The 26,780-nt window shown below is 36.6% G+C and overlaps 1 protein-coding gene across 2 annotated transcripts in view; it reads left to right on the forward strand.

The window, feature by feature from the left end:
* Positions 1-26,314, forward strand: part of nup58 (nucleoporin 58) — a 62,255-nt gene extending 35,941 nt beyond the window's left edge. Inside the window, exons 11-16 of one of the 2 annotated variants that reach the window (XM_043691975.1) lie at positions 212-330; positions 3,767-3,849; positions 12,413-12,611; positions 15,807-15,905; positions 21,471-21,566; positions 25,196-26,314. In XM_043691975.1, the coding sequence (XP_043547910.1) occupies positions 212-330; positions 3,767-3,849; positions 12,413-12,611; positions 15,807-15,905; positions 21,471-21,566; positions 25,196-25,371 (772 nt within the window). In that variant the 3' untranslated portion in view covers positions 25,372-26,314. The remainder of the gene's footprint in view (positions 1-211; positions 331-3,766; positions 3,850-12,412; positions 12,612-15,806; positions 15,906-21,470; positions 21,567-25,195) is intronic. The other variant, XM_043691976.1, reaches the window with a different exon arrangement.
* Positions 26,315-26,780: the final 466 nt, after the last annotated feature.

Below are 26,780 nucleotides of genomic sequence, written 5' to 3' on the forward strand. Positions count from 1 at the left end.
CTTAACAAGCTCTCTGTCTTTTTCTTAAGAAATATTATGGATTTAATCAGTGACACATCATGATTCTCCATTCGCTAACTGATTGCATTTAAGTTTAACTAGTCAAGTAACTTTGTAAATTTTGTATATACAAGTAGTTATGCACATGAAAATAATCATATGCTACATTGAATTTCAACAGGCCTGCTAATTTTGAGTCATATTTTAACAGCTATTTCAGACAGCTGGTTGAACAGTTTGAAGTTCAGTTACAGCAGTACCGACAGCAAATAGAGGAACTGGAAAATCACCTTGCTGCTCAGGCTAACAGTTCACATATGACTCCACAAGGTTTGGCTTGTTTAAAAAGAAAAGTTTATTTTGTCACGTAAGGAAGCATGGTAGTGAATTATCTTGAATTATGTTTTTACCATTTTTCAGTCGAATATCTGACTACTATAAAAGATTTGTTCATTTGTAGTGAAATCTTTTTGCACTAGTGCGGTGCGGTATTGCTCTCCACCATCAAGCATAAACTTGAAATGTAAGCTTGGCATCACCAGTAATTTGTAATTTCAATTTAAGAAAGAGCAAAGGGTTAAGTGAAAAAGGAAATCCTATGCATTGAAACCACCCAACACCCACAGCTAAAACTTAAATGATAAACTTGCTCCAGATTTCATTGCACATATTGTAGTGCTGGAAGTGTAAAATATGGGCTTGACACTATCTGGGACAAAGTAGCTTGCTTGATTTGCACTTTAACCCCTCAGCTAACCCTAACCTATCTTCTCCAAGGCAATTAGGGATAGGTATACATGCTGTCTGAGCCAGCAACACTCACATCCCATGAGCAAGTGAAAAAACACTTGTAGTCTTAATTTCCATTTCTAGCATTAAGTAAGTACAACCAATACTGGAAGAAAAGAAAAACTGTTTGTATATAACAGTTGTCCCTTATTTTATATTTGCCCTTTTACTTTTCAGTCACCATTTTTAAAAAGAAACATCAATTTACATTGCTTGTGTCTATCACATATTTTTTTTATTGCTGAATAGTAAAATTTTGAAAATATTTTATTCCCATCCTTCTCTGAAGTATCTTTGCTATAATGCTTAATCACAATAGAGGCTGGTGGTAGGGAGCAGAATACAAAGTTTTGTTTTTATAGTAAATCATTGTTGATGTGAGCATAAGGGGTCTAGTTAGTAAGTTTGCTGATGACACCAAAATTGTAGGAGTAGTAGGCAGCAAAGAAGGTTACCTTAGATTACAATGGGATCCTAATCAGATGGGCCAGTGGGCTGAGAAGTGGCAGATGGAGTTTAATCTGGATAAATGTGAAGTGCTGCATTTTGGGAACGTGGGTAGATAGGATAGTGAAGAAGGCGTTTGGTATGCTTTCTTTTATTGGTCAGAGTATTGAGTACAGGAGTTGGGCAGTCATGTTGCAGTTGTACAGGACATTGGAATATTTTATGCAATTCTGGTCTCCTTCCTATTGCAAAGATGTTGTGAAATTTGAAAGGGTTCAAAAAAGATTTACAAGGATGTTGCCAGGGTTGGAGGATTTGAGCTACAGGGAGAGGTTGAATAGGCTAGGACTGTTGTCTCTGGAGCGTCAGAGGCTGAGGGGTGACCTTATAGAGGCTTGTAAAATCATGAGGGGCATGAATAGGATAAATAGACAAAGTCTTTTCTCTGGGGTGGGTGAGTCCAGAACTAGAGAACATAGGTTTAGGATGAGAGGGGAAAGATATAAAAGAGACCTAAGAGGCAACTTTTTCATGCAGAGGGTGGTACGTGTATGGAATGAACTGCCAGAGGAAGTGATGGAGGCTAGTACAATTGCAACCTTTTAAAAGGCATCTGGATGGGTATATGGATAGGAAGGGTTTGGAGGGATATGGGCCAGGTGCAGGCAGATGGGACAAACTTAGGGTTGGGATATCTGGTCGGCATGGACGAGTTGGACCAAAGGGTCTGTTTCCATGCTGTACATCTATCTGTATGACTCTGTTATACGCCTTATGTGACCTCAAGTTTTGGAACTGAAGGGAGGTATTCAGCCCATCTTTAGCCAACAATTTATGGCAAGTGATCGGCACTGATGTCAGAGTTCACTGTATATTAATTAGTGTCTTCTAAAACCCTTAGCCATTCATTCAATAAGTTGGTTGGGAACAGGAAGGAATATTGTTGGTTTTGTACCCTTACTCCTTGCTTTTCCGCAACTAGATATTTAAGAAAGATGAGACAAATTACTTTGATAGGGATTATAAGCAAATACATTTAGCATTCATGTGCACAAGTCATTGAAAACTACTACTACTCTGAAAGACTAAGAGAATGTTGCCCTTTATCTCAAGGGCATAACAATTAAAAGGTGATGTTTCGATTATACAGAACCTTGATCATACCCTTATTGATGTATTGAATTTTAAATATCAAACATCAAGACTGGTATACTTCTTGCAATAGATACAATGCTGATTCACCAGATTGATACCAGATTAAATAGTGAGTTGAGATCCTTTGAATTTAGGAGGTTAAGCAGTGAATTAGTTGTCATACTAAAAAGTTTTTCAGAATTCTATTGAATTCTGATCACTCTATTTCAGGCAATGTTGTCAAAATGCAAGAAGTGTAGCTATGAGGAAAAATATAGATAGGTTTGGGTCGTCCTCTTTTGAATAGAGGCTGTATGAAATATAATTGAAGTGTATAAAATTATGAAAAGCATAAATCAGCCTATTTCCCATCAAAGAAAAGTCAGTAACAAGGGGGGCATAGATGGAATATAATTGATTTAAGGTGGAGTTGAGAACTTTATTTTTTACCTACCAGATGTGGGTCTGAAATGGCACTGAAGGCAGAAAATTGCACTTAATATGCACTTGAATGGACCTTACCCACAAACGGTACAGATTGAGAGTTGGAAAGTGGGATTAGATTGGCCAACTCTTTGTGGTGGCATGGACATGCTGGGATAAGTGGCTTTCTTCTGTGTAAAGTCCTCGAAATATTCTTAAGCAAAACTTAACTGTATTTGCTGAATAGAGAATTTAATTAGCAGAGAATGTTTAAACAGCGATCTGTGTATTTTTACTGTCATAAACATATTCTGCAGTTTAAAAGTATTTTTGTTTCCTGAATTTAAGGTATATCAAAGCTAATATGAAAGAATTTTCCTCTTTCTTTGCTTCCCATTAACAACATTAAGCTCAGCCAGATCATAAGTGATGACAAACTGTGAAGTTTCCATTTTCTCAACACTGCCTTTTGTCAATATTTCTTGGGAGTTGAGAACTAATAAAACTTAATTGTGGCAGTTGCAGAGAAATTGGCAGTAGAGACCAAACTCCTTGGAGAGGTGAATCCTGCTAAAACAGCTTAGAAAAAGGAACTATTTCAGCAAATTTTAAATTATTTATGCTTGTGTATCTTTGAGGCAAAAGGAACCCTAGTTTAGTTGCTGCTCAAATAATAACTACCCACCCCCCTGCCCCAACAGTCCCCCAGACCTTGACTAGGGCAAAAAAATCAGGCTGCTAATCAGTGACATTCTTGTGAAATGAATAGGTGTTCGTGATAGAATTGTACTTAACAGTTGTTTCCTTCACAATAAAGTAGCAAGCCATTGCTTGCACTTGAATACTGACAACTTGGATAAGTTTTTAAAACATACATATGGAACCACACCAAAGGTGTTGAGAACATATGATAATAAACTTTGAGTTAATAAAGGATATTTTGATTGTTTAACCATTTTTGTCATTCCTGCAGATTTGTCTCTTGCAATGCAGAAAGTATACCAGACTTTTGTGGCTTTGGCTGCCCAACTCCAGTCAATTCATGAAAGTGCAAAGGTAGGGCTTGAATTTGCATATTATAATCTTCAAAATTCTTCTGAAAGTTAATATTCTTGAAGAATGGATATTGGTTGCCATAATCTTTAGGGGGTGCTTTGTTCAGTTGGCTAGATGGCTTACATTCAGAATCATGCCTGTAACTTGGGTTCAGTTCAGATTCCATCTTGTTTTGCACCTGAGAGTTGAAGGCAGTGGCAAACCAAGAGTTACAAAATAAAATTGCCAAGAGAAAGGGCACAGGCTGAAACCGCAGTCTGAATAATATGCTCATTTATGTTTCAGCATACTTTTATGAACACAACTGATAATTTTTGCAATAACTATGGCAGGGAATTAGTTCAGATAAAGAAAATATTGCTGAGGTTGGATTTAATATTTAATTGTCTATTAAAATCCATGGGTTTCTCATAAAATTCAATTTCAAAATACATTTTAAAAACCCATCAACAACCGAGTTGGTACCTGAAGGTGTTTCTGTGGTAGCAATTCACATGACATGAAATTGAAAACTAATTTAAAAATCACACAACACCAGGTTATAGTCCAACAGGTTTAATTGGAAGCACACTAGCTTTTGGAGCGACGCTTCTTCATCAGGTGATTTCACCTGATGAAATCACCTGATGAAGGAGCGCTGCTCCGAAAGCTAGTGCGCTTCCAATTAAACCTGTTGGACTATAACCTGGTGTTGTGTGATTTTTAACTTTGTACACCCCAGTCCAACACCGGCATCTCCGAATCTTGAAAACTAATAGTAGCTACAGTATCTGACTGGCCACACTTTGTCAACATTTCACATTCTTGCTACTGAGGAGCTCTACAGCAAAGATTTGTTCAACCCTCAGGCTTTGAGTATCAGTTCACATGTAAGTTACATCAGAATGCTTTTTTTTTAGTGTTAAACAGCTGATTTCAAACACTTACAATGCTAAATATATAAAATATCACAGCCACTTTAAAAGTGAAGACTTTTTACAGGAACCCAGTGTTTCCATACATTTTGAATAATGCAGAATCATAAGCACTAACTGTGCAGGGCCTCCAAGTTCTAATGCAAGGTGGATTCGTGGTTAGCACTGCTGTCTCACAGCACCAGGGTCCCAGGTTCAATTCCAGCCTCAGGCAGCTGTCTGTGTGGAGATGGCACATTCTCCCCATGTCTGCGTGGGTTTCCTCCGAGTACTCCGGTTTCCTCCCACAGTCCAAAGATGTGTAGGTCAGGTGAATTGGCCATGCTAAATTGTCCATAATTATTAGGTGCATTAGTCAGAGGGAAATGGGTCTGGGTGAGTTACTCTTAGGGTCGGTGTGGACTTGGTGGGCCGAAGGGCCTGTTTCCACACTAGAGAATCTAATCTAATTGCTTTTATTTCTAAAAAGCTGTGAGAACCATTCAAAGAACTGAGGATTTACTTCATCTTGGGAACATAGGAAATGGTCATCCTTTCTCCTGGAGTCTAAGTTATTCAAAACACTTCAACTTATTTTTTCTGTCAACCTTACGAACCATTTCTTTAGATAAAATTCAGTGGTCAGCTCTTTATGAACAAACACCAATGATTTAAATAGGATTTGATAACAGTACATGAGGAGAAACTGTTTTCAGTACCAGAAAGATCAGTAAATAAATGACAGATTTGAGGTAAATGTGCAAACCTGCAAAGGCAAAATATTTTATGCGTTTTTTTTATTTTTGAAAGCTATTGGAAGCAAATTTAGTAATAACTTTGAGAAGGGAATCTGACAAATACTTTGATGTGGCAGCTTGCAAAGCGAGGAAAGAATGGGGCAGTGAAGCGAATTGGATTGCCCTTTCAAAGCGCCAACATAGGCATGATGAGAATCTCCTTCTTTTGTTTCAAATCATTGTATCATTTCTTACGTTTTTGGCTATATTTATTTTTGGGAAGAAAGAAACTGATTTTGCATACAATTAATCCACACAGTACAATCATTCGAAATTCTGATTAATTTATTTTCTGTGCTATTGCACAAGGCTAGCAAGACCCAGTGCTAGTTTATTTTCTAAATGCGGAGAAAATTCAGAAGTCTGAAGTGCAAAGAGATTTGGGGGTTCTAGCCCAGGATTCTCTCAAGGTAAATTTACAAGTTGAGTCAGTAGTTAGGAAGGCAAATTCAGTGATGGCATTAATGTTGGCCGGATTTGAATATAAAAGCAGGCATGTGCTTCTGGGGCTCTATTAGGCTCTGGTCAAGCCACATTTGGAGTATTGTGCACAGTTTTGGACCCCATATCTCAGGAAGGATGAGCTGGCCCTAGACCATGTTCAGAGGACATTCATGAGAATGGTCCCAGGAATGAACATTTTAACATGAGGAACGTTTGAGGACTCTCGATCTATACTCGATGGAGTTTAGAAGGTTGAGGGTGGATCTGATTGAAACATACAGAATATTGAATGGCCTGGACAGAGTAGATGATGGGAAGATCTCTCCATTGATTGGAGAGACTAGGATCCGAGGGCACAACCTTAGAGTAAAGGGAAGACCTTTTAGAACAGAAATGAGAAACGTCTTCAGCCAGAGAGTGGTGAATCTGTAGAGTTCACTGCTCCAGAAGGCTGTGGAGGCCAGGTCATTTAATATATTAAAGACTGAGATAGATAGGTTCTTGATTGTCGAGGGGATCAAGAGTTATGGGAAGAAAAAGGTGAATGGGGTTGACAAATGTGTGAGCCATGATTGAATGGTAGAGCAGACTCAGTAGGCTGAATGGCCTAATTTCTGGTCCTAAGTCTAATGTTCTTATTCTATTCTAAATCGAGATGAGCTGGGGGGTGGAATGCATTAAATGGTGCAAAAGCATGGCATGAAGTTGTGAAGAACCAACAGAAAATGGGAGTTAAAGATCAAATACTTACTTTTTCGTGGAGAAACTCCCTGAAACGAAACCTCACCCAATCAGGGTTTATATGTCCTTTTTTAAATTAAAACTTTAGGGAAGATTATTCCTAGGTGGATTCTTCATAGCAGTGCTTAACCATTCAGCACCTTGTTTTCCTCATACATGTGGGGAGATGGTGCAATAGGGATAATGAACTGGACTCATAATCCAGAGGCTTAAGATAACGCTTTGTAGACTTGGATTCAAACTTCACCATGGTAACTGGGGGAGTTTGAATTCAGTTAATAAACATTCCAATCTTAAGGGGTGTAGGTTTGCTCACTGAGCTGTAGGTTTGATATCCAGACGTTTCATTACCTGGCTAGGTAACATCATCAGTGGCGACCTCCAAGTGAAGCAAAGCTGGTGACTTCCTGCTTTCTATTTATATGTTTGTCCTGGATGGGATTTCTGGGGTTTCTGGTGATGTCATTTCCTGTTTTCTGAGGGGTTGAAAGATGGTATCTAGATCTATGTGTTTGTTTATGGCATTGTGGTTGGAGTGCCAAGCCTCTGAGTTCTCTGGAATGTCTTTGCTTAGCCTGTCCCAGGATAGATGTGTTGTCCCAGTCGAAATGTTTTTTTTTCAATCCGTGTGTAGGGCTATGAGGGAGAGGGGGTCGTGTCTTTTTGTGGCTAGCTGGTGTTCGTGTATCCTGGTGGCTAACTTTCTTCCTGTTTGTCCTACGTAGTGCTTCTGCCACAAACACTACGTAGGACAAACAGGAAGAAAGACCCTCAAGTAAGTGGAAAAATCTATCTGATTCACTCATGTATTTTTAGAAAAAGAAATCTTCAGTTCTTAATTGGTCTGGTTAAAGTGACTCCAGACTCTGTGATTGACTCGCTAACTAGTCAGTTTAAGTGCAATTAGAGATCTGCTACAATTGCTGACCTTGTTAGTAATGCCCGCAAACTCATAAAAGAGTAAAGGAAATAGTGAAATGTTGGTCTCTTTAAAATTTGATACCTTTCCAGTGCTGATGAATCTGAGACAAAAATTTTCTGCAGCATGTTACTTTTTCTTCAGTAAAACATAAGGTTATGAAATAATAATCCCTAGGTTGAATTAGAATTCGAGACCAGGCAGTTTTCAGTAAAATAGGAACTCTTTACTTAGGAAAAGGCCATTCAGTCCCTTAGGAGAAGGCCATTCAGTCCTTCCCACTGATGTATGCCTCCAACAGTCCCATTTTTCTAACCACACTGTGACCTTTTGGGATATTTCTCTAACTGCATCTGCTGTAATATGCTGTTCCTACTGAACTTGCTTGCCACATACCCTTCCTCCTTTTTTTTTATTCCCCCCTTTTTCCTTTAACCTATCTTTGCTTCTTTTTCCAATCTCTTCTCTCCTTTTTTTTTCCTATAATTCTTCAACTGTCATCACCAGCTCTCCCACCCTCGTATTTCCTGTTGTACTCCAGTATTCCTCTCCCTCATACTCAACTTGACCAATTGGTAGGTTTTGGTCTTACTCGCCGTGTGAAATGCCGCACAGAATTGGCTAGTCTTAATATGAACAGCAAAATAGTGAGGATTGGCTGCATCTTTCTTCATGTTTTAAATTCCCAATCTGTACGACTTTAAGGAAATAATATTCAAAATACTGATACCTAACCAAAAATGTGGAAAGTAGTTGCTTGCTCCTTAAAACTATAAGGTGTAGGGGCAGAAATAGGTCATGCGGTCCATCAAGTCTGCTCCACTATTCAGATGAGATCATGGCTGATCTGGTGAACCTCAACTCCAATTTCCTGCCTTCTCACCATTACGCAGATTCCTTTACTAATGTTTTTTTTTAAATCTCAATTGTGAATATGCTTAATGACCTGGCCTAGACAGCTCTCTGTGATAAAGAATTACACGGATGACTTCGGCTCAGGAAATATTTCTCCTCATATCTGTCTTAAATGGGCAACCCCTTATTCTGAAGGTATGCCTCTGGTCCCTAGATTCTCACAGTAGGGGAAACAACCTCCTGCGTCTACTTTGTCAAGCCTCCTAAGAATCTTGTATATCTCCCATAAAATCTCTCATTTTTCCAAACTCTAATGAATTCAAGCTCCACTTACAACCTACTGTACCTCTCCTGAAAAGAGAGTCTCTCCATTCAAAGAATCAAGCTCGTGAACCTTTTCCAATAGCAGTATACCTTTCTTTAGATAAGGGGAGCACAACTGCTCATAATATTCAAGCTGTGGTCTGACTAGTGCCTTTTATAGTTTCAGCAGATGTTCACTATTTGTAAAAAGTGAAATAAAGAAGAACAAATTGCTGGAGAAACTCAGCAAATCTGGCAGCATCTGTGCAGAGAAAAGTTAATGTTTTGAGTCCAGTTACCCTTGTTGTGGTTCGGTTGGCCGAGCTGGGAATTTGTGTTGCAGACGTTTCGTTCCCTGTCTAGGTGACATCCTCAGTGCTTGGGAGCCTCCCGTGAAGCGCTTCTGTGATCTTTCCTCCGGCATTTGTAGTGGTTTGAATCTGCCGCTTCCGGTTGTCAGTTCCAGCTTCTTCTCCAGTTACCCTTCTTCAGAACTGATAGCAGCTGGTAGGCAAAGAGATAATTATGCTGCTGTCAGGTAGGAGAGAGAGAGTGTGAGAAATTAGCAGATATGAAAGACGGAGCCCAGAGAGAGAAAATTAGGCAAGCAAAGGGAATGTTGATAGTAAGGCAGGGAGGAAGAAAAGCTGGCTTGGTGGTGATAGGGTGGTAATCAGTAGATAAATGTGGGCTGACTGTGTTGAAAGCAACCCAAGTCATGATGGGACCTAGGGTGTAGAGATGGCTAATTGACAAGGCAGGAGATGTTGATGCTCTAAAGTTGTTAAACTTGATGTTGAGACCTGACAGCTGTAAAGTTCCCAAGCAGAAGATAAGGTGTCCTGGCAGTTTCTGTTGAGCCTCACTAGAGCACTGTAGCAGACCTGAGACTCACATGTTGAAATGACAAGCTACTGGAAGCTCCAGGTCATTTTCATAGACAGAACCTGGGTCTACTGCAAAGTGATCATCCACCAGGCACTAATTTTATACTCCATTCCCTTTCTTGTATTCTATCTGGCAAATGTTTGTTCCCTCTCATAACCTGTCTATATCCCTCAGCAGACTCATAGTGACATCCTCACAACTTGCCTTTCCAATTATTTTAGTCATCCGCAAACATGGCCGTGATACATTCATGTCCCTCATCTAAGTTGTTAATATGCATTGTAAATAATTGTGGCCCCAGCACTTATCGCTGTGGCGCTTCACGAGCTACAGGTTTAACATCATGGGTACTTATGGTTCTTTTACCTTTTCAAAATCCAAATATATTACATCTTCTGATTTAATTTTCTTTCTTTACTCCTTGTTACTTCTTAACAATCTTGAATAAATTTGTTAGGCATGTTTTTCCTTGAAGTCCATGCTGAATCTGCTTGATTTTATTATCTATTTCCAAATGTTTTGCTATTATATCCTTTATGATAGATCAACACTTTCCCAATTATAGATGTTAAGCTAGCTGACCTGGACTTATCTGTTTTTTGTGTGCCCTTTTCGAATAAGGGTATAACATTGGCAATTTTCCAAATGTCTGGAACTTCTCTCGAATCTAAGAGTTCTTGGCGATTACTGCCAGTGCACCCACTATCTCTGTGTAGCTCCTTTTAATTTTCAGATGCAACCTGTCAGGTTCAGAGCACTTAAACTGTCTTTTAGCCCTGTTGGTTTCCTGAGAACATTTTTCTCTAGCGATTAATTATTGTGTATATTTCCTCCCACCCACCCACTTGCCCCCCCCCCGCCGTTTATTCAGTACTTTTGGGAATGCTCTTAATATCCTCAACAGTGAAGAACAATGCTAAGTATTCATTAAATCTATTATTCCTGCTTCATTTTTATTTTCCCCACTCTCGTTGTCCAAGATAGCTATATTCACTTTGGCCTCCTTCCTTTTATGTATTCAAAGAAGCTCTTGCTATCTGTTCTTGTATTATTTGCTAATTTGTCCTCATAGTTTATATTCTTCCTTCTGTTCAACTTTTGGTTTTGAAGCTTTCACAGTCCTTTGGTTTGCCACTAATCTTTGCCACCTTTTGCTTTTCTCTTTCAATTTGATAATATCCTTAACTTGATTAACTAGTTTATTCCCCTCCTAGAATCCGTTGTCCTTACTGGGATATATCTTTGCTGTGACTGCTAAAGTATTTTCTGGCATTCCCTTTCCTAGCCTGCTCTTGCCAACTCACCCTTTATTCCTTTGTAATCACACTTATTTGAGTTTTTTTACACCTAAGTTTTTCAATCTCCAAACTGAATGCTAAAATCTATCAAGTTTATGATCAGCGTTCCCTCGGGGATTTATCACGCTGAGATAATTATCAAACCTGCCTCATTATACATTACCAGATCCAAAACAGCCTGATCCCTGGTTGGATCCACAAAAGATTGTTCAGAAACTATCACTCTAAGAATTCCTCCATGTGGCTACCTTTGCCAATTTGATTTTCCCAATCTACATGAAGATTTAAGTCACCTATGATGTGTATTCTACCTTTTTTATATGCCCTCATTATCGGACAGTTACTGTTAGGGGTCTATGGATTACTCTCAACAGTGCCTTCTTGCCTTGTTATTTATTTCTTAACTCCATCCATATGGATTCTAAACCATCCAACTCAAAAGCTTTTCTAGCTCTTGTACTTATTCCATCACATACTAACAAAGCTTTCTCATCACCCTTCCTTTCTTGTCCTATTTGAAGAGTCACATACTCCTAAATACTTAATTCCCAATGTTGATTTCCTTGAAACCATGTCTCTGTAGTGCCTATAAGATCATACCTATTAACCTGTACTTGTGCTGTTAATTCATTTAATTTGTTCCAAATACCTCACACATGGAATTAAAGAATCATTAATTTTTCTTTTTTGCCATTTTGTCAACCCCTGAGACTATTTGTTGCTGTTTCTTATTGTAGCCTGCAAGCCCTTTTTTGCTTTGTAAGCCACACTTGCAGAGCACAATATCGAGTTCCCTACTTTAACACTCTACTACCACCACTAGTTCCTATTTCATTCTCTCACTTAAATGGCTTCCTGTGCCACAATATCATTGTCATTGTCCCTACTGTACTCCTTCTTGCCCACAAAACTGCAAGAAACTTGTAACTAAGACAATTGCAGGACAGAGACACTTTAAGAGCTGCCCCTTGAATTTCCATCTCTGTTTCACCTACATTCATATCCTCCTGTCCTTGATTATAGTCCAAGTTTGAATTGCCTAATCTAAGGGCTATGTGCACCTTCTGGAGCAAACTCCAATAACTTGCCCTCACCTGACGCAGTTAGAAGTTAGTTTATTTAATGTTTAACCAAATAACATAGAACTTTAATGTAAATGTAATAACAGAAGATTCGTCACAAGTATGATTTGATGTGTTAGTTCTGCAAATGCTTATGACATTGCTGATGTTGCGCACTTGTCTTTGTGGCATAGATGCATTTATGAATGATCAAATATTGTAATATCCTTTTTCTTAGGTCTGCAATAAGTAATATTTCTTTAATTCTACTTGTTTCAACAACAAAGTAAGCTGCCTTTATTTTACTCTGTGCAGTATCATTTGAATTTGAGCAGTGGTGAAACATGAGATTTCTTTTCTTCAGATTTTAAGAGAACAGTATCTTGGCTATCGGAAAACATTCCTTGGAGATGCTACTGATGTCTTTGAAGCAAGGCGTGCTGAAACTAAGAAATGGCAGAATGCTCCACGCGTTACAACTGGGCCAACTCCCTTCAGCATACCAAATGCAGCGGCAGTTGCCATGGCTGCAACATTATCACAGCAGCAACAGCCTGCTACAGGTCTGAATGTCTTCAAGTTATAGATGAATAGTGTTGAGACAAATATCTGGTTAAAATGGGTCATACCATATAGTGAATAAATATATTACTCTTTATTGTCTTCCTGGATACATCTCCATGGTCTTACTGCTGTATTAGAAAGCAACTAAGACTTTGTACTTTTTTTTGTATTTAAATAAAATGATCAAGATTAATTATTGATACCTGCATATATAACTACCAGATCATTATTATGCAGGGTATGCAAAGCAATAATCCTAAACTGCAAAGTACTTAATCTCTTAAATTGATGTTTCAAAGATCATTACTGCTACAGTAATTTAGAAAATGTGAAGTGACTTTTTATACTGTAACCATGACTAAGAATTTAGTTTGATGTGACCAGTGAGGTTTTTTTCAGTGTTGAATTGTTGAGTCACCAACTTCTGATGATAAATTTCAGCAAATATGAAATATTTATTAGAATTAATGTTTTTGTTCAAAAAAACTTGGTTAATATTTAAACTCCAGAGATGGCTAATGGGTGAATTTCAGCCATATATAGCCCTGAGTGTGTTTGATTGGATTTTGCTTTGATTAACCTATAGGCTTGATACTACTGAAGGATGCCATTTCATACCATATCCACTATATTTATACAATGATATATGTTTTCACTACTTTAATTCATGAGCAAGTGTTGTATAATATATTGGTATACCAATGTACTCTCCAAAATGTAATTTATGCTTAGGCTCCCCAAGTGGTGCATTCCTAATCTGAGGTAAAAGGTGCCGAGCAGAAGTTAGACACCTTTTCCACAAGGATTTCGTTGGGAATGTGACTCATTCTAAATTGATTGCTCCTGCAGCCCTCCTATCATAGGCTGTGACAGATCAGATGCCATTTTTCTTTGGCACACTGGGTTGGTGGGAATTTTAAAATAGCCTTGATTATTTTTGAATGAAATGTTCCTTAGTAAAAATTGCAGATTCCCATTGCAGGTGCTATATCCAAGTAGAAACAGGTGTCAGAAATACAAAATTAAACTGGCTTTTATTTTAGAATCTAAATGTCAGGGATATAATTTTGAGAAAATAGTGAAAAAAGATACTTTGAGTATAACTTTTGGGAAGGTGTAACAAAAAAAAAGTTCTACAATAGTATTAATACATGTTGGTCTCTTTTAATAAGTAATGAGGCTCAACAAAAAGTAAATTATGTTTACAGAAGAAACAAAGTAAAGGAGTACTTAACCAGTATTAATGTGCTGCATTTTCTTATACTTGCACCATAATTAATACGGTTCTGCCTTGTTTAGCATATTCCAGAGCAGCATTTAAAATGCAAATAACTGAATTTGCCAATCTCAGCTAAGTAATGTTTGTTTTGTACAGTTTTTAAATATTTATTAACTTGATAACTCTCCCTTTTTGCCCCCACCAGTAAAACTGGCTGGTTAGTATGTGATATAAATGAAAATGAAGGATCTTTTAAATAAATGTAAAAGAATACAAATATTTGTTATTAACCAGTGTTAACAACAATATAAACATTTTAAATTAATTTAAGATGGTAAAGTATTTAGAAAATGAGGCTGCTAGAATAATATGCAGGTAAGTTGGTGCACTTATCATGTGCTATATTTTGATCAGAAAATACAATTTTTATAACTTTTGCTTTCTGATGAAGCAGTAATAAAATTGTCGTTCTAATGAAAACTGAAATGTCTTAAACGCCAAAAAAAACACTTCTGCCCAGTATTGTAATGTTGCAAGCACTATGCAACACTATTTCTTTTTATATACCAACACAGTGCCACAGTTGCCTTCCAAATAACACTAGATTATGACACTGGTTTGATTATGAAATCAGTCTTTGTAAACTATATATTATATAATACTACCATATCTGTAAACTTGTGTTAAAAATCATTTGTGCGTTTGACTCTTATCGTTGTTCTTCGAAATCTATATGATGCAAAGAGACAGTGTCTGTTTACTATGACTTAAAGATGGCTGAATTTTTGAATACTAGGAAAGATCAAATTTGCCTAAAATTCTACTTGAATCATCTTTTAATGTTCCAACAAATGTTTTAGAAAGGTAGATACTAGGATTCTGTATAAAAATTGCAGTTGTGTAAGAATTATTGAAAGTTTTAAAATGAAGCCCAAGTCGGTGCACATGATACTGTCTCTTTACTTAAGAATTTGACCCATAATTTGCTTATATGTCTTCTGGCTTTTCTTCTGGCTTAATTTACATTTTTCTATTTCTCTACACTAAATTCTCTCTCTGAAACTTGAAGGTCTTCTAGAATATCAGAATACAAAAGCAATATTATGTTCTACCTTTTTAAGAAGAGAAAAATAAGTAGTGTATTTGAACTGTGAAAAGTATGGATGTGTTAAATCTACATTTGGAGTGTAAATTCAGTGGTGCCTTTTCAAATTGCGCACGCAAAGAAATTCACTTCTCATTTGTAACTGCCTTGAACTTGAATGATTTATTCCCTTGGTTTATAAAAGGTTGCCTAATTTCAAACTGTAGTGCACTAAAATGAAGATAATAGCAGTAATGGTTTAAAAAATGAAATTGCATTGTTATGTTGCCATGTAATTGAGATGTTTCAAAACTAAACAATAAATTGAGCCATGAAAGATTTTATTGTCTTGCTTCTTTATGTATTTTGTTCATTTTAAAAAGTACTACTAAATTGATTTACAGTTAAGTGTAATGCATGTGTAAAATCTGCCAACATATAAAATTGGGGTTTGTCACTGGATATGAATTGTTGATTTAAAAAGTAACACTTAGAACATCATTAACTTGTGCTGATCATGCATACTATGCTACCACTACATTTTATAAAAATATACAGAGAAATTGGTAGATAGAAAGCTTTATTAGGTTTTTATGAAATTCACCTTACACATTACTAAAGTGGGTAATTTTGCTCAAATACAGTTGACTTAAAATTTGAAATAAATTGAATATGTATCTATATTTTAACATTTGATTGCTTAATAGTTTTCAATCTAGTTCTAAACGAATTATTTATAACTTTAAGTCTGGTTATTTCCAGTTGATGCTCTTGTCCATTATCTCAACAATAGCAAATATAAAAAATGTTCACATTGGTGAGTTTTATATATACTTATTCAATAAAACTATGTCGAAGAGTAAGGCAAATTTTCTGGTTTTTCTGTACTAGGACCGCAACAACCTCTGGGAGTTAATTTTGGAACACCATTCGCCACATGTATTGGTGCAGGCTTGCAGTCAAGTGGCTTAGGTTCTACAAATCTTGGAGGTACAATTTTAAAATCTTCCTAATATACGTTTCCATTTTAATACTTAAAAATGTTGGTTTTCAGATGCACTGAATCAATTACTGATGAAAATAAACCTGAAATGTACAGTTTCCTTCCAAGAGACTATAGTTTTTTTTGAGAAAGTAAATAATAATTATTTAAAGGAGATGTTTGTTACATTTGATCTGAGTCATGCATGAAGTTGTTTGATATGTCATGCATCTAGAATTTAGGTGAGGAGCTGCAATTTCAGTATGGATTTTCAAAATAATAGACCTTATGTTAATGGTTCTACTATCTTTCCTCACCTCTCATTTTCTGCAGCCTCCAACCGCGCCCCCCCCCCCAACTCCAAATTAAATCTACGTGAGTTAAAATTTATCGCTTGAACTTATTATTAGGCTAAAACCTCAATTTGGACTGGTTTTAAATATTTCATAGGAACATAGTTACATTATCAGTTACAGATTGATCTCAAGTAAATGTCCTCCCCTGCCACCAGGAATTTGCAGAATCTCAAATTTAATTTAGTATAAGATATATCTGCAAAGGTATATTCTAGAGAATTCAGTTAATATTTTGGGTTTAGTGACCCTTTGTCAGGACTGATTTCTCTCTACAAATACTGCCAGACCTGCTGAGCTTTTCCAGCAATTTCTGTTTTTGTTTCTGATTTCCATCATCCGTAGTTCTTTCGTCTTTTTTTTTAAACCGTCTGTAGGATTCTGACTAAAGAAGTCCAGAATATTCGCATCAATTTGTTTTGTTGGTCAGATCTTTGAGATATTAAATTGGAGTCTACAATTTTTTAAAAATGGTTTCTTAATCTATTGTAAGGATCAATCCTCCTGTACATCGTAGGTATGGTGACAGTATTACATATTATAGGATAGTTAACATAAGTCAAGCCATCTCAACATAACTACTATACTTAATCCAGTTAGAGATAATGTTGGTTGTTTTTATTTTAATTGGAAAGAAATGTAATGGAACAACTTGATTGGATATATGCCCCAGCTTTCAAATTCACCTAGGAGTAGATGTTCAGAATATTCAAATCTATCTGGAAATAAATTTAGGAAATGAAAATATTTTATGAAAATTATACATACAATCCCAGTATAATGTTGCAGTTTTTTTATTGTCTCTGCTTTTGAGAAGAAACCTTGTTGAGACTTTAAACTCTTTACGCCAGAGATAGCTACTGTGCTGTAACTCAGCCATGGAGGCTAATTTTATAAGGAATTTCTTTTGTTACTGTTGTCTGAGTTAAAAGATAGCTCCTTTTTGTTTATTATCTTATGACTTGCAGAAGTCTTGATGGCTCAATGTTTTTATTCTAAGTATACTTGTAGTGCAAGGGTGTTATGTGGTTTTTCTTTTTTTTCCTGTGCTTGCTTGTTTCAGTCTTGGTCTTTGCAAAGATTCAGATTCTATTTAGGCATTTGATAATTTGTACTCCCTATACCAAGTTTCTTTTAAAACTATTGCAATATTCATCTGATGATTTCCTTTTTCTTGAATACTTTGTAGCTTTGTTGAAAATCTGTCCTCACTATTTTGAAATCCTATTTCTTTTATTGCAGTTTCATATTCCTATATAACTATTTGTGCTGATAGCTTACCAACCTAACATATGTTCCCTCATGTACATTGCAAACCTGTTTTTGTGTTTCTTGTAGTCCTCCTTAGTGTGCTTCTATCGGAATGGATAAGCTTCCTCTTCTAGTATTATCAAATGCATGTTCTCCTTCATGCACCTTTATTGCTTTGCTTGCTTATGTATACCATTGCCAATGTATTTTGAAACCCTCCCCAACCAAAGTTAAAAATCACACAATACCAGGTTATAGTCCAACAGGTTTAATTGGAAGCACACTAGCTTTCAGAGCGACGCTCCTTCATCAGGTGATCGCCTCATGAAGGAGCGGCACTCTGAAAGCTAGTGAGCTTCCAATTAAACCTGTTGGACTATAACCTGGTGTTGTGATTTTTTTTTTTAACTTTGTACACCCCAGTCCAACACCGGCATCTCCAAATCACTCCCCAACCACAATACTGAAACTTCCTGCAATGACTTTGGTCCCTATCCTGTTGAGGTGCATACTTATCCCTTATTGAATAAGGGCCTCCTGCCACAGAACTAGTCCCAATGTCTGAAGAATCTGAAGCTTTTCCTCCTGCACCATGCCTCAAACCAGATTTTTATTCTCCCAATTTTCCTCTTGCTACTCGGTGAGGCAAGGCATGACCCCAGCTGACTGTCAAGCTCAAAAGTAACGACTTTGACTTTGAGCAGCTGGGGCCATAGTTCAGTCCATATTTGGGAAGATGGGTTGAGATGGATGTGGGCCAGCCGCATCCAGAGGCAGCCATGGAAGCAGGCATGTTCTTTGCTCAAGTGGTCAATCTGTTGTAATAAATTATTCATTTAATAACAGTACTCAGGAACTTTTAATGATGAAGCAAATTAAAACTGCTAGTAGAGCTAGCTAATGGCTTTTGCTCGTGTACATCAGATGGTCTGTGGTTCAGTGCACTCCAGGAGTGGGTGTCTGCTTTGTCTCCAATGGTAATGTAGAGTTAAGGCCACAGTCAGATCAGCCATGATCTTAATGAATGGCAAAGCAGGTTAGAGTGGCCAAATTGTCAGTCATCCTAATTTGCATGTTTGTTTTATTTAAATGAAAGATGAAGTGACTGCAGCTTTTAGTCAAAGGCTGAGAATTCAAATTACTTAAAGGTTTATTTTAAGTGTTGTGATCTTGAGTCTTCCCTTTAGCATTTCCAGCTCCTTGATAAAATTGCAGTTCCCACACAAGTGGGAACTTTGAAGCAACAAAGTGATCAATTTAAACTCAACATGTGTTTCAAATGGCCTGGCCAAATTTGGAACTTCTGCCTGTGCAATTCATAGACTGTCCCCTTTCCCTCTGTTGGCAAAAATGGTATCTTCCAGAAATGGGAATAGGGCTTTTGCATCTTATTCCTGACATGTACACATGTACTCCTTTTTAAACATTTCTTGAGTTATCCCAACTCAGCAAATGGCCATCTGCTCTGAGTGACTGACTGGCTTATGAAGAAGTTATACACTACATTTATCAACTTTTGATTTCAACACATTTGAATTATCCTTACGTATTTGTGTGCAGCTAGCTGATTTGTTTTAACAGTGAGGGAAAACCATTGATTTTAAATGGATTATCACAAGTTGATGACAAACCTAGGGCATTCTCTGCTTCAGTTCATGTTCTAACTCTAAGATGTTTGCTTGTTGCTTTTCTCAAAGCATGAATTTTCTTTCCATGACCAAAATTATTAAATAAACATTTGAACCACCTAAAAGCATTTACTGATTGATTTGTAGAATTCTCTGGAAAATTCTCAGATCATCATGGCTCAGCTTTTGTTTAATGGTGCAGTTTCCTCAACTGTCTCAACATATAAATGATTGTCATTGTCATTGTAATGATTGTGTGTTATCTGGAGTACAGATCGATTAGATGATCATTGAAAGTGTCTGGCAAAGAACGTGTTTTCCTGATTTCTAACTGAAGTAGATGAAAGGTAAAAAAGATGGAAGGGAGAGAAAATCTAAAACTGAAATTCAGAGAAAAGGAAATACGAAAATGTAAATCCATTTTGTAGTACATTGAATGTTACACTTTAAAACAGCAGCTGTTAGGTGACCCAGTGCTAATTTACATTGAGGGTTTAGTGGAAGCACTCAGAATGCCCACCCAAATCTAAAATACAGAAAATAGTTTACAAGGGGAAGCAAATAGGAAAAAAAATTGATTCCATTCTTTGTTTCATTTCTTCACACTTCTTACCCTTTTGGAGAGTATTGGTGAGATGCTGAAAGGGTCACTAGGCTGAATGTCCAAAATCTATTTGAACTGCTTATTGAGTCTTTTATGAAATGGAGTGGGGCATGTGCCTAGTACAAGTCTCAGAGGCAGGCTTCCTAACTTATTGTGTCTCAAGACCTCATTGCCTCCTGATAAGTGGAAAGTGAAATGCTGAAAGAGGATGGAGATTTTTTAAGTGTGTTACTTGTATAGGTTTATAAAGTTCTTGTACAATTTTAAACATTTAGGTTTGGATAATAGTAAACTGTGAACGGCACATGAAAGCATTAATTCATAAAGTTTTTAAATGCCATTTAAAATTCCCACACTTTGAAATAATTGTCATGTTTTATGATCTATCAGTTTTCAAATATTTCACTTTTTTTCCTACTATCTCCATTTTCAATCAATTCCAACATTGTTAACAGAGCATTAAAAACAATATGAACTGCGACTGATTGTGAAACAGAAAAAAAATACTGCAAATGGCAACAATCGAAGGAAGGTGGACTGTTGGAAAATCAAACTCCATGAGGAATCACCAAAAATTGTTATGTTGAAGCCTAAAACACTAAACTTGGTTGTCTTAAAATTTTAAGTTTACAAAATATCAACAGTTATACAAAGATTATAAACAACTTGTGACTATAATGTTGGGGTCGTTTAGCTCAGTTGGACAGATAGCTAGTTTGCATTGCAGAGTGTGACACTGGCAGGATTCAGTTTCATACCAACCGAAGTTTCCATGAAAGACCATCCTTCTTGACCTCTTCCCTTTGCCGGTGGCATGGTTAAACCACCACCAGTCATCACTCTGTCTAAGAGCAGTCCTATGGCCCTATGGGACTATGATGGCTTTACCTTGGCACAAAAATGCACTTACTTTCTTTGTTTAAAAAAAGAAAGAAAACACTATCACTGTATTCTAACAGATGAAAGGCTTAACAAACAGTCAATTTTTCAATGTATAATTTCAGTTACATCAAACTGCAAATTTTTGCTATACATTCTGTGTTACGGTCGAGCCATCCACTATCACCTGATGAAGGAGCGCCACTCCAAAAGCTAGTGTGCTTCCAATTAAACCTGTTGGACTATAACCTGGTGTTGTGTGATTTTTAACTTTGTACATCCCAGTCCAACACCGGCATCTCCAAGCCGGTGATGAAAAAAACATCAGTTGTGATCGACATGCAAATTCACCCAGTCTGGAATCATTGCTTTTTAAAATTATAATTATTTAAGTCATGCATTTTTTTAAAAAGACACATGATAGAAAGTCAATATTCTCGTTATCTCCACTTTTCTTTCACTTCCTTTTTTTTCCCCTCGGTAATTTTTTCCTTGTTAATTTTTTCCTTGTTTTACACAAACATGTTCCCCAATATCATCATGGTACTTTGGTACAAATGCTTTAAAGACAATTTTTTTTCATTTATATTTTTGTCTACTTTTCAGTGTATGTTATGTAGCATATTTGCTATTTAGTTTATCAACCTAGGAAAGCATTTTTAACCCCGTTCTCAGAATTTTGATTTTTGCTGAGAAAGACTCCACATGAAATACTGAGTTGTTTATTTCAGCTGCTGTTTTTAATGGAGTTTTGTAAATGTAAACTTGGTCCATTCCCATTTGGTTACATGTTGGGTTTGCTGTATAACTTCTTCAACAGCATAAATTATATTAAGTATACAGTACTTATTCTTGTAGGATTTGGAGGTACTTCTGGCTTTGGAAGTAATACTTCAGGCACCACCTCATTTGGATTTGGATCAACCAATAAGCCCTCAGGAAGCCTCAGTGCAGGTTTGTTTGTAATTTTGTATCTGTCAATGTTCATCCGTGGGTATGATGATCAGGAATTCTAGTAACTCATTTCTGCATAATATAGCAGAAAGCATTTGAATTTTCAAATGTTTTGATGAAAGAATTGAACATTCAAATCCTAATCCAATGTGGGTCTGTTGCATTTGTACTGGATAATTTTTATGATGCCAAAATTGTATTGCAGTGACACTAAATGTCTAGATTTTATCACCTTTATGAACAATGCCATCAAAATATTTTGACAGTGCCTTTTTTTCTTAAACCACTTGCCATTTGAGATAAGTTGTCTCAAAGAAGACATTTCAATATCTCAGAATCTGTCAATTGAGCAAAATGCTATTTCATGGACAGACTATTAGACTAGAATTCATCTCCCTTGCTTTCAAGTGGCCCTACAAGTCTCTGCTCTAATTTACATGGTGATCATGCTTGGATAAGCAATGATAATTTAGCCGATGCTTTTCTGGTAAGATATTACGTTGAATTCCTCCACCATCCAATTGCACTTTTGAAGATCTCTAATTTTACAGTACAAAAAGAAGCTATTCAACCCATTATGTCTGCACCAGGGCCCAGAAAGATCTCTGCAGCTAATCCCATTCCGAAGCTCTACCTCTGTAACCTCTGAATTCATTCCTTTCAAATATATATCCAGCTCTCTTTTGAAACCTCCTATGAAATCTGCCTCCACCACTCTCCCAGACAGTGCATTTCAAAGCCTAAAAACTCGAAGTAAAGAAGTTTCTCCTTTATCTCTGTCCTAGCCCTCTTGCTAACAGTCTTGAAATTGTAACCCCCTGTTACTGACATATCAACTGGTGATTCTGTTAATATGCATCTAAATTTGGATTTAAGTAAAGGGGATATATAATTCTCGGATGGGAGCTTTTACGTTTTGGATATACAAAGCCTTGTGTGGATATTTTGGTTCAATTTGGAGATTCTTGAAGAAAAATAATGTAACATGGAAACAGGGTTTGCAAATGGGATTAAGACACACACTGAGGCAGATAAATACCAACAATGACTGTATGTACCAAAGAACACATTTGTGCTGTAATTGCCATGTAATTTCACAAAAATAAGCATGAAGATGTGTTTGTATGGGTCCCAGACCACAAAATTCCTAAATAGTAAAGAATATATTTTCCTCTGTTCATTGTTATTGAAATGTTGGTATTTTAGTTGGAGTAATGAAATTTCAAAAATAATCTACTATCTATCCAGCATTGTACACTTGTCTGTTGCGGTTGTAATATTTTTAGTGCTGGGTCATGGGTCCATGGATGAGTTTGGATACTACTATTCATTGCATTTAATGGAGTTTGTTGAAAATACTTTGAGAATATCAATCCAAATGCTTCTAAGTAGCACTGTGGCTTTGTCATCTTTCATTGAGGATTTGAAGTCCTTGATTTTCTTCTTGATGCTCATTTTGCATCTAAATAGGATTCAATGCTCCTGGTCAGGGATGTTATTTTGTTGTTTTCAAAATAATTACAGCACGGTAGACCATTTGGCCCATCATGTCTGCCTAAATGAGCAGTGTTTTTGCCATTTACCTCGCCTTCTCCCTGTAAACGTGCATATTCATCCTTTTTGGATAATCTAATTCCTTTAATGCCTTGAGTGCACATTCCAAACCTTAACCACTTACTCTGTGAAAGCATTTCTCTTTATGTCTCCATTGCTTCTGCCAATTACCTTTTCCCATTAGGGACACCGATTTAACAGGTTTCTTCCCCATCTACTCTGTCCAGACCTCCCATGATCTTGAATACCTTCACCAAATCTTCTCTCAACCTTTTCTTCTTCTTCAAGGAAGTCCCAACTTCAAAATCCATCCACATAACTGAAGTTTTTCATCCATGGGACTATTCTTCTGATTTTGTTTTCTGCATTCTATCAGTTGTCTTCACATTTGAAGTAAATATGTTTAACATAACCTCCTTTTACAGATGTATGATGATATTTGGTTTCCCAGCATTTGCTGTTTAGTGCTTACAGTGGAGAATTTGGGAGGCTTCTTGCTGAAACAGAGAACAAACAGTGCACAAGTTTTTGTGACTTTTTAAAGCACATTCCCCTGAATGTTGGGGGAGGAGATGCAGTTTTAAGGCCTGCCTTTTGTGTAGTTTACACACAAACACGTTCTAAGTCACATGCTGCTGTTCTCTAAAAATTCAAAACTTTGGGAAGTCAGAGGGTGGATAATCTGTGGAACTTGTTGCCTTAAGGTTGTGGAGGCCAAGTCATTGTATTTAAGACAAAAATAGATTCTCGATTGGTATGGGGATCAAGAGTTACAGGGCAAAGACAGGAGAATGGAGTTGAGAAACATATCAATCATGATCAAATGGAGGAGCAGACTTGATGGGCCACATGGCCTAATTTTGCTCCTATGACTGACGGAAGGCAGTGATTTAGTGGTAATATTATGCAACTAAGACTTCAGAATTCCAAGGTAATTTGAGGACACTAATATGAATCCCACATGGTAGTAATGATGAAATTTTAATTCTATCAAAGTCTGAATTAAATATGATTGTCATTCAAAACACCTCTGGATCATTGGCTTTCCTTTAAGAAGGAAAGTCTGCCATTCTTATCTGATCTGGCCTGCATGTGACTCCAGATCTACAGCAATGTGGTTGGCTCTTAATAATGACCTCTGGGCCATGGGTTGGACAGTATATGCTGGCCTAGCCAGTGATGTGTTATCCTCCCATTGGTTTGGAGCTTCTAATCAATATCTTTTCTTGTTGCGCTCCTTTTTTCCTGCAATGGTGTACTGTCAATTTTTTTCCCTTGATGGTTATCTTCTATCATCTTCAACATTATCCTCTATTCAATCTTCATCAATACTAGTACTATTGATACTAGTAAATATTAAGTCTTTTATTTGTAGCAATGTTTTCTTAGTTATGTTTAAACTTATGTTAATGAATTGCACACATTGTCTGAATTTATATGAAACTCTGAATAATGGCCATTGCTGAAGATTGTTTTCTCCAAAAACATTATATTTGTGCCATGCTGTTAAATGTCTCAATTACCATAAATTACTGGATTTTTAAATTCTAAAGATTTTTTCATAATATTTCAGCTTCCGTCTCCAGCGTACGTGTGTTGTAATCTTTATTTTGTTCCATATAAAACTTCTTTTAAAAAATGATTTGGGTTTGGTGCTTTTCACCTCCTGGCTGCATTTGACACTTCATTAATATGATTGGCCTCTTGGACAGTCTGATTACATAACTCAATGCGCCAATCATTTGCGTGGCAAGAGAAGTGAATGAAAAATCAGGGTCATTATCTTGAGTATTCAAAACTTGAAATAAAACCAGATCCATGGAATACTGGCATTAGATCTATGTGTTTTTTACACTCTATTAGCAATGTGTTTCCTTTTTAAAATCAAAATCCCCTTTCTGTATTGCTAAGACAAATTTTATTAAGTGTAATGATTGCATTTGTAGTTATTTAACACTTGCAGTTTAGCAAAAGCCAGGATGGAGACAAGGAACCTACTTTAAACCTGTTAATATTTGCATGGATGTTGTCAATTACTTCATGAGTAGTTTTTGTTTTTGTTTTCCTTGTGCAAGGCTTTGGCAGCTCAACCACATCTGGATTTAACTTCAATAATCCTGGGATCACAGCATCTGCTGGCCTGACTTTTGGTGTGTCCAATCCTTCCACATCAGCCTTCCCCAATAATCTAGGGACACAGCTTCTGCAACTGAAGAAACCTCCAGCTGGAAATAAACGAGGCAAAAGATAGGGAATTGTCAGTGTGGGAAAGGGAATATATTTTCTTAAATTAGGCATGATTCATGTGGTTCTATGTCCTAAAAATGTTTTTTTAATAGTTGTAGATATAAAAATACCAACAAATAGAACGTTTATATTTCAGCCGGGGAGCTTTAACCAGAAATTCCTTTGTTTCTAAAAGGATTCTGATAATGATCAGTTTTAACAATTGAAGATTATATTTTTGAAAGTAAAGCAAGATGGATTGTGTACCTGGATAATTTCATATGCATAGTTGTATCTGTTTTCTACTTCAGGAATTGATCACAAATGTATCTAAGAACAGCTGCTATGTAAGTGAATTTGAACCATGGGTGCTGCAGATGTCTGCATAACTGCAAAATTCATTTGTGTAAAGTCAGCAATGTATATGTTTTAATATGGAAATTTACAGCTATTATTTCCTTTAATCATTGCACTTTTTTTATACAGTAGGTACTGCCCAATATTTGTCTTCGCAGCAAAAAGAATTGAATGTCTTACTTTTGATGAGTTGTTAAGGTACTTTGAAGAAAGCTTTAGTAGTGGTGACTTTCCTTTAACACATAGTCAATGTCTATTTTTGTAAGCTAAGGGATACTGCTATTGAATGAATGCCTTTTGTTAGAGAGAAGGGAAATTGAGATTTGCTGATTTGGATGAGATGCCACGGGATGTCCTGAATTTTGTTGTGTGTATGTATTTGCATGAGGTCCTGCATTCATTTTTCAGTGACTTTTGAAGGCCAGATCTAATGAAAATTGTTTTCATTGTGACTACACATTTATTTATAACATTTGTTTCAAAACTGCAGTGAAATAGTCACTAAAATTCCAATGTATTTGAAGATTGTAAGTTTTGGATCGGAAGAAAATTGAATTGTATTTCAAGAAATATGATAATTTGGATTAAAATAAAACAACTTTCACATGGTTTGTCTTGCTGTATTTTAATGAGTTCTACCCCAAAAGTTGAGAATAATTACTTTACTGACCAGACACTCATTATGCAAATTTACCTGCACTTTATCCATTCATTGAGGAAATAGAAAATTGCCACTTGGGTAGTGTATTGTGCTTTTATGGTGTGGATAGTCATGAGAGAAGCAGCTATAATCCAATCAGCATCAAATGATGGAGCAGGTAACAAGCAGCTTACTGCTGCTCATAATTTTCACATGCACGTAAATTAATTTGCATGTCAAAATTGCAGTTTTACAAGTTTTTTACTTCAAAAGGCTTTTGGCACATCTTTCTTCACTTGACCAGTCTGAAATGTCTTTCCAAGGAAACCTCTTATTTCAATTCTGCAGCATCACTCTCTGAACTCATTTAAATCAATCAATTAATCTTCACTGGATTCCCGTAAAGGAATAACTTGATGCAGGTACATGGTGCTAAC

The sequence above is a fragment of the Chiloscyllium plagiosum genome, chromosome 6 (assembly GCF_004010195.1).
Source record: "Chiloscyllium plagiosum isolate BGI_BamShark_2017 chromosome 6, ASM401019v2, whole genome shotgun sequence".
Lineage (NCBI taxonomy): Eukaryota > Metazoa > Chordata > Chondrichthyes > Orectolobiformes > Hemiscylliidae > Chiloscyllium > Chiloscyllium plagiosum.